We start from the raw sequence: 11,145 nt of genomic DNA, 5'->3' as shown, positions 1-11,145 counted from the left end.
TCGTGGCGTCATCGCGCCGAGGAAGCCGTCCGATAGGCAAGAGTAGCCGAGCCGGCCGAGCGCGTCGATCGGGCCGGGCGCCGCCATGTCGCTGCTGCTGCCGCAGGGCCGGTGCGGGGCCGCCGCCGCCCGGGGGCTGCTGGTGCCGCGGGGCCGGGCCCGGGTGAGTCTCGCCGTGTGCCGGGGGGCCGCCGGCAGCTGGACGGGCCGGGCGGGCGGGGGCTGCGATACGGCACAGCAGGGCAGAGCAGGAGGAGACGCTGTGGGGCGCACCGCGGTGCCGGTGCCGAGCGGGTCTGTGGTGGTGGCGCGGGACAGCGCGGGGTGGCCGCGGGCAGAGCCCGGGACGGACCGTCCCAGCCCCGCACCGGCTCACGCACCCCCAGGACACCGAGCCCCGGCCCCGCTCCCATGGGACAGGCACCGGGAGCCTCGGCAGCGCCGCTTCCTGCGGCCCCGAGACGCCGGAGTAACCCACACAATGTTATTTCACAGAATCTCTTAGGTTGGAAAGACCTCTGAGATCATCAAGTCCAAGCTGTGACCCAACACCAGCTTGTCAACCAGACCACGGCACGGAGTGCCACATCCAGTCTTTAAGCCCTTAAACACCTCCAGGAACGGTGACTCCACCTCCTCCCTGGGCAGCCCATTCCAATGCCCTTTCACCCTTTCTGGGAAGAAATTCCTCCTGATGTCCAAACCGAGCTTCCCCTGGTGCAGTTTAGGACTATTTCCTCTCATCCTGTCGCTGGCTGCCTGGGAGAAGAAGCCCATCCCCGCCTGGCTACAGCCTCCTTTGAGGCAATTGTAGAGACCAGTCAGTTCCCCCTGAGCCTCCTTTTCTCCAGGCTGAACCCCCCAGCTCCCTCAGCTGCTCCCCATGAGCCTTGTGCTCCACACCCTTCCCCAGCTCTGTTGTCCTTCTCTGGACACGCTTCTCAAAGTCTTTCTTGCAGTGAGGGGCCCAGAACTGGACACAGGGTTTGAGGTGTGGCCTCCCCCGTGCTGAGTACTGGGGAATTTTGTGTTACACTGCATAACTTAGTGTGATGTTATGATAGATAAGTCTGTTACATGTAGCCTAAAATAAAAAGAGGATTATACATTTAACTTAAAAGCCATTGAGAAAATGCTTACACAAAGCACGCATTAACCAGCAAAAAGGCAAATTGTTGTTTAGCATATGTTGCCAGCATGTTTGTTACTAAATAAATTACAATTTTGCTTGTTTTAGGTGTCAGGGAGCCATGTGTGTAACCAGTACGGAACATCAGGTTCTTTGCCAGGGGAAAAAAAAGAGTTCCTGCAAAATGGACCAGACTTACAGGACTTTGTCTCTGGAGATCTGTCAGACAAGAGCACATGGGCTGAGTATAAAGGCAATTTAAAGCGTGAGAAAGGAGAAAGGTAATAGTGATTTTAAACAACTTTAGTTGCTTTCCAGCATGATCTCGCATGCTCAGTAATAACTACAAAATGTATGCTATGTGCCTGTATTAAATTCTACCCTACTGTGTTGCAAATGTAAGGATTATTCAAGAGAGGACAAATGTCATTAACTTCAAATCCATAAAAAATGTGGAGACATGGTGGTATGTTCTTGAGTGCCAGTAATTAAATTACAAATACACATCAGTAGGTGAATGTGTTGGAAAAGTACTACTGATAAAGAAAATGAAAAATGAAGACTTAAGTTAAAAAAATGTTTAAATCCCCATATTTCCAGTTATAGTGTGATCAGACTTGGGGATAGCTGTGCAATATCTGCTGCCATTAATGGCTGCAGTCTCCAGTGTGGCACTGTTCACAATCCCTCTGGAACAGTGAACAGTTAAATGACAACAATTCCCATGCCTGAGTGTTGGAATGATGATGAACAGGGAAGAGAAGTCTGATCTGGCCATGAATGATGTTAACATTAATTGCTGAGTTGCATCAGTTTGCAAGGGACCTTTCCGTGTTGGGATCTGTAAAAAATTAAAACAAATCTATTAACAAAACTTACCATGTAAGTAGTTTATTAATCTTTATGTTTGCTTGGTGTTATTCAGGCTGCATCTTCCTCCATGGCTGAAAACAAAGATTCCCATGGGAAAGAACTACAATAAACTAAAGAATACCTTGAGAAGTTTAAATCTTCATACGGTAAGTCTGGCACCAACCAAGTGTTCCTGTAGAAGTAAGGCAGATTTTACATTTTTCTCTGTGGAGGGCAGGTAGAAATCATGTCTTGCATGATCTTCAGAGCTGAAACCAAGCCCAGTGCTTATCCTTTTTGCTAGCAGTGAATTTTACCCCTAAAGTTTAAGGGCAAATCCAACAGATTTAGGGTGTTTTCCTACTGTGGTTTTAAATACTGGGGTTTACTGCTTACATCATCAGAGATTAGAAGATGCTATGTGCAACTGTTTTTAATGGAGACACACGCAATTTCAGAGTTACATGCTTGATTTTCATGAAAAGAAACTGTACATATTTCATTAATTGTACTTTTCAGATAGTAAAAAGCAGTGGGAATGCAAGGAGGGGATTTTTTCCTATTTATTCAGACTAAGTTCTTAGTTCTTTATGCTTTAATGAATCACATACTTTGTGAACATTTTATCAGTTCTTAAAATTTAAAATATTAATGTTAATGATAGTCTGTGCTAATTAATAAGACAGTTATGTGGTTGAGCAGTTTTTGGAGCTTTGAAGTAGAGAAAGTAATGGTAATGCATATCAGGAAGCAATTCTCTTCCTATCTGTTCTTGTAAAAAACAGCAGGGAATTGTTAACCTCATTTATCACAGAAGGAATTATGTTTTGTTTGTAGGCTACTATTAAAATCCATCAATAATATAATAATTATTTTCAAAAATAATATGGAAAAATCCAAGTACAGTACAGCCTTTCACCTTCAGGTATGTGAAGAAGCACGTTGTCCCAACATTGGAGAATGCTGGGGAGGTGGGGAATATGCCACAGCAACAGCTACTATTATGGTAAGTCATTAACCATTTCCTAAGTGTTCTGTTAATGTCTGAGCTGTTGGTACTCTATTGTTGGATCTTTACTGAAGTGGAGTGGGTTTATTACAATAAATTTAGAGTAAAGCACTGTCCTAATTTTTTTTGCTTACTGTTAGGATTTATCTGATGTAGCTTATGCGGCTGTTCCGCAGCTGAGCAATAGTTTACTGTGTAAGTGTAGGAATGTCCTTCATGTTCCAGCTGATGGGTGACACGTGCACCAGAGGCTGTAGATTTTGTTCAGTAAAGACTGCCAAAAACCCCCCTGCGCTGGATCCGCAGGAGCCTTACAACACAGCCAAGGCTATCGCCGAGTGGGGCTTGGACTACGTGGTGCTGACATCCGTGGACAGAGACGGTGCGTACCTCGGCTCTCCTCCCTGCTCTGAGCTCTCACTGGTGTTCCTTGGCTACACACAGCCCCCAGAAACAGTCATCTGCACAGCTGCCCAGGAGGATGTGTTAAAGGAGACAACAGTACTGGAACTTTGCACAGTTCCTGCATAGTCTCAGTCTTTCTCCATGTCTGGTGAAATTCAACAGAAATTGTGCTCTCAATAAACATCAATAAATACTACAACACTAGACATTTTACAATTAATTTTTAGCAGAATGCGTGCATATACACCATGTTCTATTACTTGGATAGCAAAAAGACAAACAATCATATGCAATACCATTACAGAACTTCCTTCTAAACACTAAACCTAGAATATATTATATGTAACAAAACTGAAAGTTACATTTTCCTAAGGAAGTAGGAAGTAACTCCCTTGCAATAGCTCCCTTGTGGTGACACCATGTAGGTGAGGAAAGCCATTGTAAAAACTGTTCAATATGATGGAAAGTCCAGTGGCTTCAAAGGGGCTTAAAAGAGCACTAATAAATACTTCTCAATTTTTGTACAACTGTTTTTCAGACCAGAACCATAAATAGGTAAAGCCATTCTGTGCTCAGGGAGACGGGGAACCTGTAGACAGGTAAATCTGAACTCTGCCCTAGACAATCACAGACTTTGTGCAGGGGCTTGGTAAGATATCTTTTGTAAGCCCTTGGCATAAGTGGTGAGACAAGACTGGGGTTTGACTGCTTTATTGTTTTGCATTTAAGGTTTGAATCGGATGGGCTTTCTGCTTTGCTAGTAAGTAAATACAGTTCTTGAACAGAAAGATTAACTGAATAATTTAAATGCTTTTAGATATGCCTGATGGTGGAGCAGAACACTTTGCAAAGACAGTCCGGCATCTGAAAGAAAGGTGTGTCATTGATGTATTACTGTTGTTAAAACTTTACAATGTGGTACTGCGTGTAGGTCAAAGCTCCTTTAGCTGGGTTATTCCAGGGGCCATGCAAATACAAAAGTCTGCCTCTAGCCTGTCTGTGCCCCCTTTTTTTTTTTTTTTTTTCTTTCCTCATCTTTCTCATAGAATGGCCCCAAACTGTTTTGAATTTGGATGCATTTGCAATTCATGCCAGGCTTATTTAAAGCTAAGCACTGGATTCTTTCTTTGAGCAGACAGTTGGTTTATCAGGAAATGAATACATTCTTCCGAGGTATTTTCATTCCTGCAGCTTGGGCTCAAACACAGCAGAGTTAGGTAAGTCTGTCACCATGTGACCGAAGGAGTCTGGTTTCTCATTCAGCAGTGATCAAATTGCTTTTCATTTTGCCTCAGTGGCCATTTCCAAGTCTGTGATTGTACCTTCCTGCTTTCCCTGGCTGTGCTGCCTTCACCCTACATCTGTGCCCTGTATGCCATCCAACAGCACACTTGCCTGCCTGCAGAATTCATTTTTATAACCTTATTTAAGTCTTTATCCAGACTATCTTGGGGCTTGAAGGGTTTCTGCAGTTTTCCCCACCTGCCTTTTTGAGCTGAAATCAGCTGATTTGCTGTGATCATTGCTGATCATAGCTCCTGAACACCAAGACTAGATTCTAGACTCAGAGTCTTCTTATTCCAGTAGCAGAATTAAAGCTCCTCTGTATTTTGGAGCTATGATCTTAAACAAAACAAATTCCTGGTTTTACTGATGTGAGCTGAAATACAGCAAAAGCCAAATAATAAGTATAAAAGCAATTCCAACAGTCTCGCAAACATTGACATGCACTGTTTATGTATTTTTTTTTAACATGTCTTTGTTGCCAGTTAACACGAGTTTGTTATAAAGTGTTTGTAGAAACCTGTTGGTTTAGAATTATCCTGAATTAACTTTGCTTTGCTTATTAGAGTGCCATGTGTTCAGTTACAGGGATTTGGGGTTTTTTTTACTATCTTGAGTTTTTTAACGACAGTGACACAAAACGCCACAACGCGCGTGTTCCTTCTGTCTCGCTTTCAGGAATCCAAAAATCCTGGTGGAATGCTTAACTCCCGATTTCCGAGGTGACCTTAAAGCAGTGGAGAAAGTCGCCTTGTCGGGGCTGGATGTCTATGCCCACAACGTGGAGACGGTGCCGGCGCTGCAGAGGTGAGCAGTGCCTGGGCGGGGCCGTTCCCGTTCCCGGCCTGCCCCGCGCGCGCCGCCGCCGAGCCCGCCGGCAGGGGGCGCGCCCGGCGCGGCCCTGGGTCGGTGCCGCGGCGCCTGAGCCGGGCCCGGCCCGGTGCCGGTGTCCGACCGGGCGGCCAAAAAACCTCTGCTCTGCCGCTTCGCAGAAATTGGCAGAACGCGCCTGTCCTGGCGTCTCTAACTCCTCTGTGCCCTTCCGCGTGTTTTTCCCCTTTGTGCTGGAAATGTGCGAAGGAAGGTCCGTGACCCCCGAGCCAACTTTGAGCAGTCCGTCCGTGTGCTGAAACACGCTAAAGAGGTCCAGCCCGGCGTCATTTCCAAAACCTCCATTATGCTGGGGCTAGGCGAGACGGACGAACAAATATATTCCACAATGAAATGTAAGTTGGTGTTGAAATAGTTGCCAGAATTCACAGGTATGAATTTTACTGTGTTGGAAAACAATTGTAAGCATCTTTGACTCTACATGCCAAATCAGTTTGCTGGTGCAGAAAATGTTTTCCAACTTCCATTGAAAAATAAAAGTTTGGTTAAAGAAGACTGAATTTCTGAAATATTTAGTCTTCTTATGGCTTACAGATTCAATTTGACAGGTAAATCCATGATTCTCCTTGTGATCCTTCTGCCACTAACAAGGAATTTTGTTTCTACAGTATTGCGGGAAGCAGATGTGGATTGTTTGACCCTAGGACAGTATATGCAACCAACAAAACGTCACCTGAAGGTACAAGTGCCTTTAATTTACAGGCAGAGTTATGGTCCGTACGTTGCACAGTCATCCTTACTCTAACTGCAGATGTTGGGAAAAAATTCCTTCCTTGTTTAGCCTGACAATGATTATCTGTTAGGGGCTCTTCACTAAAAATGACCTCAGCCATCTAACCCCTTCCATCTTCTGCAGACTTCCCAGTGCTAGTTTCTGCTGTTAGCCAGGGAGACAGCTGGAGCTGAGGCATGATTCTGGAAAACAAGAGCTTCAGTGTATGTCTCAAACATAATTGCTCAAGCCAGTGCCCCTTCACTGTCTTACAGGCTCTCCCTTAATGGTGCCACTTCAGCTGGGAAATTCACCATTTTCTGCTTCTGCAATCTGTCCAGAAATTTGCTCTCTGTTCTGTTCTGTATTTCACTGAATTAACTGTTAGTGAAGAAATTTGTAGGACTGTTGTGGCTTTTCACTAACTTGGACAGAAAAAAAGGTTTGCTCAAAAGGACCATTCAGAAACAGAATGAAGAAAATGATAAAGCAACAACTAGAGATTAAATTCTGAACTTTTCAGCTAAATAGGTAAAACAAATCAAATACATTTGTTTGGTAGAAAGCAGAGCAAAAATGCGGTTTGTAACTTCACTGATGAAAGCTTTGGAGTGAAAAATTTTGAACTTGCAATGTAACTGTATTTCATTTCACTGTATGCTAGCTATGGCAATTTTCTTTGCATTAATACCTGAGCAAAATTAATTCTTTTCCCCAGGTTGAAGAGTACATAACTCCTGAGAAGTTTAAGTACTGGGAAAAAGTAGGAAATGAGCTTGGATTCCATTATACTGCTAGTGGGCCTTTAGTGCGTTCTTCCTATAAAGCAGGTAAATTACTGAAAGGCATTGGATTATTTAGCAGGTAACATTTTGTTATACAAAACTAAAACTTCACTAAAATTACTAAAAACTATTCACTAAAAGTGAAGTTATCTGTATTAGTTATCTGTATATAGTTATCTGTATTTTTAAAATTAATTACACCATTTCCTGTAGGTCATCAAAATACATCAGTATGACAGTAATTAATATTTATACAATTGCAGTGCTGCTTAACCTAATTTTTTCCCCAATTTAGGGTACTAAATTTTCAAGCCTTCCTTCACATTCTGTCTCTTGGATGCTTCTGGGTTCAACAAGGTCCTTGGTTGTTTGTGTTGCAATTTTGTTGCTTCAGGCAGAATTTATTTACAGTGCTTTAAAAATAATTAGGGACATGGCAGTGCATTTTCTGATAAAGCACTGGGTATGAAGTAGCAGCTGATATTAATGGAACTGTTGTGTAAGTACAACATCCTGCTTTTTCATAAGGAAAGAGCAGAGAAGACTCATCTGGGGTACCATGCTGCTCAGTCTGTTTTAATGACAGCTCAAACAAGATTTATAGCAGGTTTCACTATAACTTGCTGGTACTTTATGAAACAGGAATTAAATTTTAATTAAATCAATTCACTTTTGCCTGTTGTAATGCACAAAGCAACAGAGCTATTTCATAAAGCTGGACAGGAGGAAAATCAAGATTTTGGGAGTGGAGGGATTGTGTGTTGGGTTATAGTTTTGAGAGCTTTTTAGATCCCTGCTGTATGTATTGGAAATGCTGTTATATATAATTGAATTCCTATAAAATAACTGGTGAAAACAATTGTATTTTAGAACAGAACACTCATGTTAAATAAGAATGTATTCTTCTGCCTTATTTTATTGAAATACCTACAAATAATCTTGGTGTCTATTTTTTTTTCCTTTTAATTAGGTGAATTCTTCTTGAAGAACTTGGTAGAAAAAAGAAAGACAAAAGCCATCTGAAAATGAGAGTGAACCTATTTAAAGCAGCCAGTTTCAAGAATCCTTTTTTCAGTGCATAATTATACTCAGTTCCAGAAATGCAGAAGAACAGATGGTGGCTGTATGAATAAACTTACTATCTTTCCAGAACAATTTTTTCTCATCAAAACACATTATTTTACCTCATTTCTCCTGGCAAGGCTACAGCAACAGAATACTTCTAGTGTTAAGCAAAAAGACAGAAGATAGAACTGATTTTGAAAGAGTGATGGAACTGAGGTGGAAGAAACAAACATAAGCTGGGAACAAAGATTGGGCAGATTTCTAAGTCTGCTACAGCAGTCAGCATTGCTGCAGTTAATACCTGTGAAGGTGCTGATAGTAATTGGAAAGCTACTGATACTTTGGTGTATCTTACTACTATGTAACATAAGCTTGCAGGGGCTCTGGGAACTATAGGAGTTCTAAAGACAGACTGTATGTGGTAACACACCAGATTAGGGCTTTCTTGAACCGTGCCAGACAAAGTTCAGTGATACTCCTTCAAAAGATGGTATCTCTTAGCTGCATCAGAGAAAGAGCTGTAGCTTTTCCAGAGCTTGCATGTCTCCACATGTGAGCCTTGGTATGTATATACAAGGTATCAAGCAAAAGAAAACTAAACGTCCTTTCTGGCAAGACAATTAACCTTGTGTAGATATCATTAATTTAAACAATTTGGAAAATCAGAGTTGGTGTAGGAGCATAAATGGAGCTACCCCTAATTTATGTACATGACTGCAACAAACCCCACTGAGCTGCACAGATGCTTCTTTTGTATTGAGTTTGCAGAACTGCTGCAATTCTGTATGCTGCTCCTATTGCATGGCTATTGTCTTGTCATTAAAGGAAAGTTAAAACCCCAGTGGTTGGTTGGTGGGTCTGGTTACTTGCCCCATGACGCTTGGTCTGGCTGCTAAATCTGAGTGCAGAGAAGTGAACCAGATTGTGGGTAAAACATGAAATCCACTGTATATCACATTAAGCTCAAGCAGAAATAAAAACATGGTATATGCTACATTAATGGCTCCACTTGCCTCTCTTTACAGCAATAATACTGATGATTCTCTCCCTAATGCTCAGCTATGGACATTAAATCCCATCTCTGAACTAACTTGACCTGTATCTTTGTCAAGTTATTTGGGAAACGTCCCAGGACTTTGCTATCTGGTCCAAAACTCCCATCATGCAGGTAATTCTATGACTGACTCTAGTACTTTTCTAAACTCCTGGTATAGAAGAGGAGTGGACCCTGCACACCCACCAGCTCAGCAAAATGACAGAAGGAAGACATCTTCCTAGCAAGATAATATATAGGAGAAACTTGTATGAACATAATATTGTACAACTGAGGCCAGTGATGCCTCAGCTGACACTTCACAAAATTAAGTACAGCAATATTAAAGCATTATGAAGACAAAATTTTAACCAAGAAGGAATGTACTAATTCACCAGTGTAAGGGGAAATGTAAACCTTGAGGAACAAAGGGGAGGAATGGATAAAGAAAAGAATATCTGTACTTAGCAAGGGCAGAGAGGCAAGGCTGCTGTTTTTAAAATAAACAGTATTCATAAATTTTAAAAATCAAATTGATAGCTAGTCTGATTGCTAGTCATGGAAAGCCCAGGTGTATTTTGAGCCAAAAATGCCCTGCTTCAGCTAAAGTGCACTCGAGCAGGGAAAAGTTATCAACCATTGCAAGGAAACTCAACGCTCCCTCCACTGCAGCAGATGTAGAGGGTTGCAACATCAGCTCCAGGATACCCACACATTTAACAGCTGCCAGCCTTTATTAGAGGTCCTACTGTAAAGAATGGTTTTGACTTGCCTACAGAGCAGATTTAACAGAATATGACTTTAGCTTCTGCCCTTTCAACATATCAACACCAGAAATATAGAAGAAAGGAACTCTGAGCCATACAGCCATTATCAAACAAGAGAACATTGCACAGTGACTTCCTTACAGTGGGAAAAATAATACTTCTTGAAACACAGTCCAAATATCGCATCATGTTAAAATTATCTTGTGAGCTGCTGCTGGGTGATTCAGAAGATGATCTGATGCTCTTACACAATTGTCTGCCAGCTGTCAGGTACCAAGTGTCAGAAGCTACACAAGTTTTTCTAGCTGCATATTTTGCTGTGGATTCTAGTGAAAGTCATACTTCACAGATTGGAGAGGTCTTTGCCTGTTTTTTTTAACAATGTTTGGGGTCAAGCCCTAAAATCTTTTTCCTAGTTAGAAATTCCTGCTTGTACAGGCATCTGACTTCTGCTATTGCCCATTCCATTTTTTCCATAACTATGTGTTAAAGCACCAAACTCTCACAAATATCCTTTTTGTAATTCAGCACAGGGTTTCCTGTTTGGTGATATTTTCATTTTGTATGTCAATCATACCATTCTGTCAGTTTGATTCACAAAGCAGCTATAAAATATTTCAAGAAACATTATTCATCCTTGCAATCAGGAAAACATTAAACTGAGTTTTGGGAATAAGATTTAAAGTTGACACAGACACTTTAAAAGAATGAATAGTCTTTTTGGCATCATCACATCAATCTACTACACTGTCTGAAACATAATTAAATGTTATTCATAGAGAATTGTTGCATCTTCCAGTAACTGCAAGTCCTTAGGTGAACTGAATACTGGCTTTGTCAATTTAAAAACAGTTTTGAATTTTTTCCTACTTGATGAATAATTAATATTGGCGTTCCCTCCATTTAAACAGTGTGAAGTATTTATGCTTCTTCACTACCACATGTAGTAACTTATTGCAGGTGTTCAACTGGGAGCAGAAATTTTGATTCCAAAATTTGATTCCAGCATTCCTAAATCAGATCTCCATTATGCCTTGCTGCATTAACAATTAAATTTCAAGTTTAGATGTTGAACAAGATTATAGCACAACAAAAACCTCAAATGAGAAGTGTAAACTTTTTGGCCAGTACAAAATCTCACCCCTAACTGCTCCTATAATAACTAGTCTTGGTCAAAAATGTGTGTTCTATTCACTTGGAATATTCTTGGCTG

At 41.6% G+C, this 11,145-nt stretch overlaps 1 protein-coding gene across 1 annotated transcript; it reads left to right on the top strand.

Annotated features, from left to right (window-relative positions):
- The first annotated feature begins 57 nt into the window (after nt 1–57).
- Nucleotides 58–9,128, top strand: LIAS (lipoic acid synthetase). Its single transcript, XM_053975194.1, has 11 exons — nt 58–163; nt 1,238–1,410; nt 2,055–2,148; nt 2,907–2,987; nt 3,216–3,372; nt 4,213–4,270; nt 5,358–5,486; nt 5,760–5,905; nt 6,179–6,249; nt 7,001–7,112; nt 8,038–9,128. Exons 1-11 carry the CDS (start codon nt 86–88, stop codon nt 8,088–8,090), a joined length of 1,152 nt encoding a protein of 383 aa, XP_053831169.1. The 5' UTR covers nt 58–85; the 3' UTR covers nt 8,091–9,128.
- The last annotated feature ends 2,017 nt before the right edge of the window (nt 9,129–11,145 follow it).

The sequence above is a fragment of the Vidua macroura genome, chromosome 4 (genome assembly GCF_024509145.1).
Source record: "Vidua macroura isolate BioBank_ID:100142 chromosome 4, ASM2450914v1, whole genome shotgun sequence".
In the NCBI taxonomy this organism is placed as follows: Eukaryota; Metazoa; Chordata; class Aves; order Passeriformes; family Viduidae; genus Vidua; species Vidua macroura.
This window is presented reverse-complemented; position numbering and strand designations above follow the sequence as displayed.

Excerpts from the sequence above, each read along its gene's own strand:
- LIAS (XM_053975194.1), top strand. The coding sequence starts at position 86 with ATGTCGCTGCTGCTGCCGCAGGGCCGGTGCGGGGCCGCCGCCGCCCGG. Across the intron at positions 2,149-2,906 it reads GAAGTTTAAATCTTCATACG|GTATGTGAAGAAGCACGTTG; the intron begins GTAAGTCTGGCA and ends TTTCACCTTCAG. Across the intron at positions 7,113-8,037 it reads GCGTTCTTCCTATAAAGCAG|GTGAATTCTTCTTGAAGAAC; the intron begins GTAAATTACTGA and ends CCTTTTAATTAG.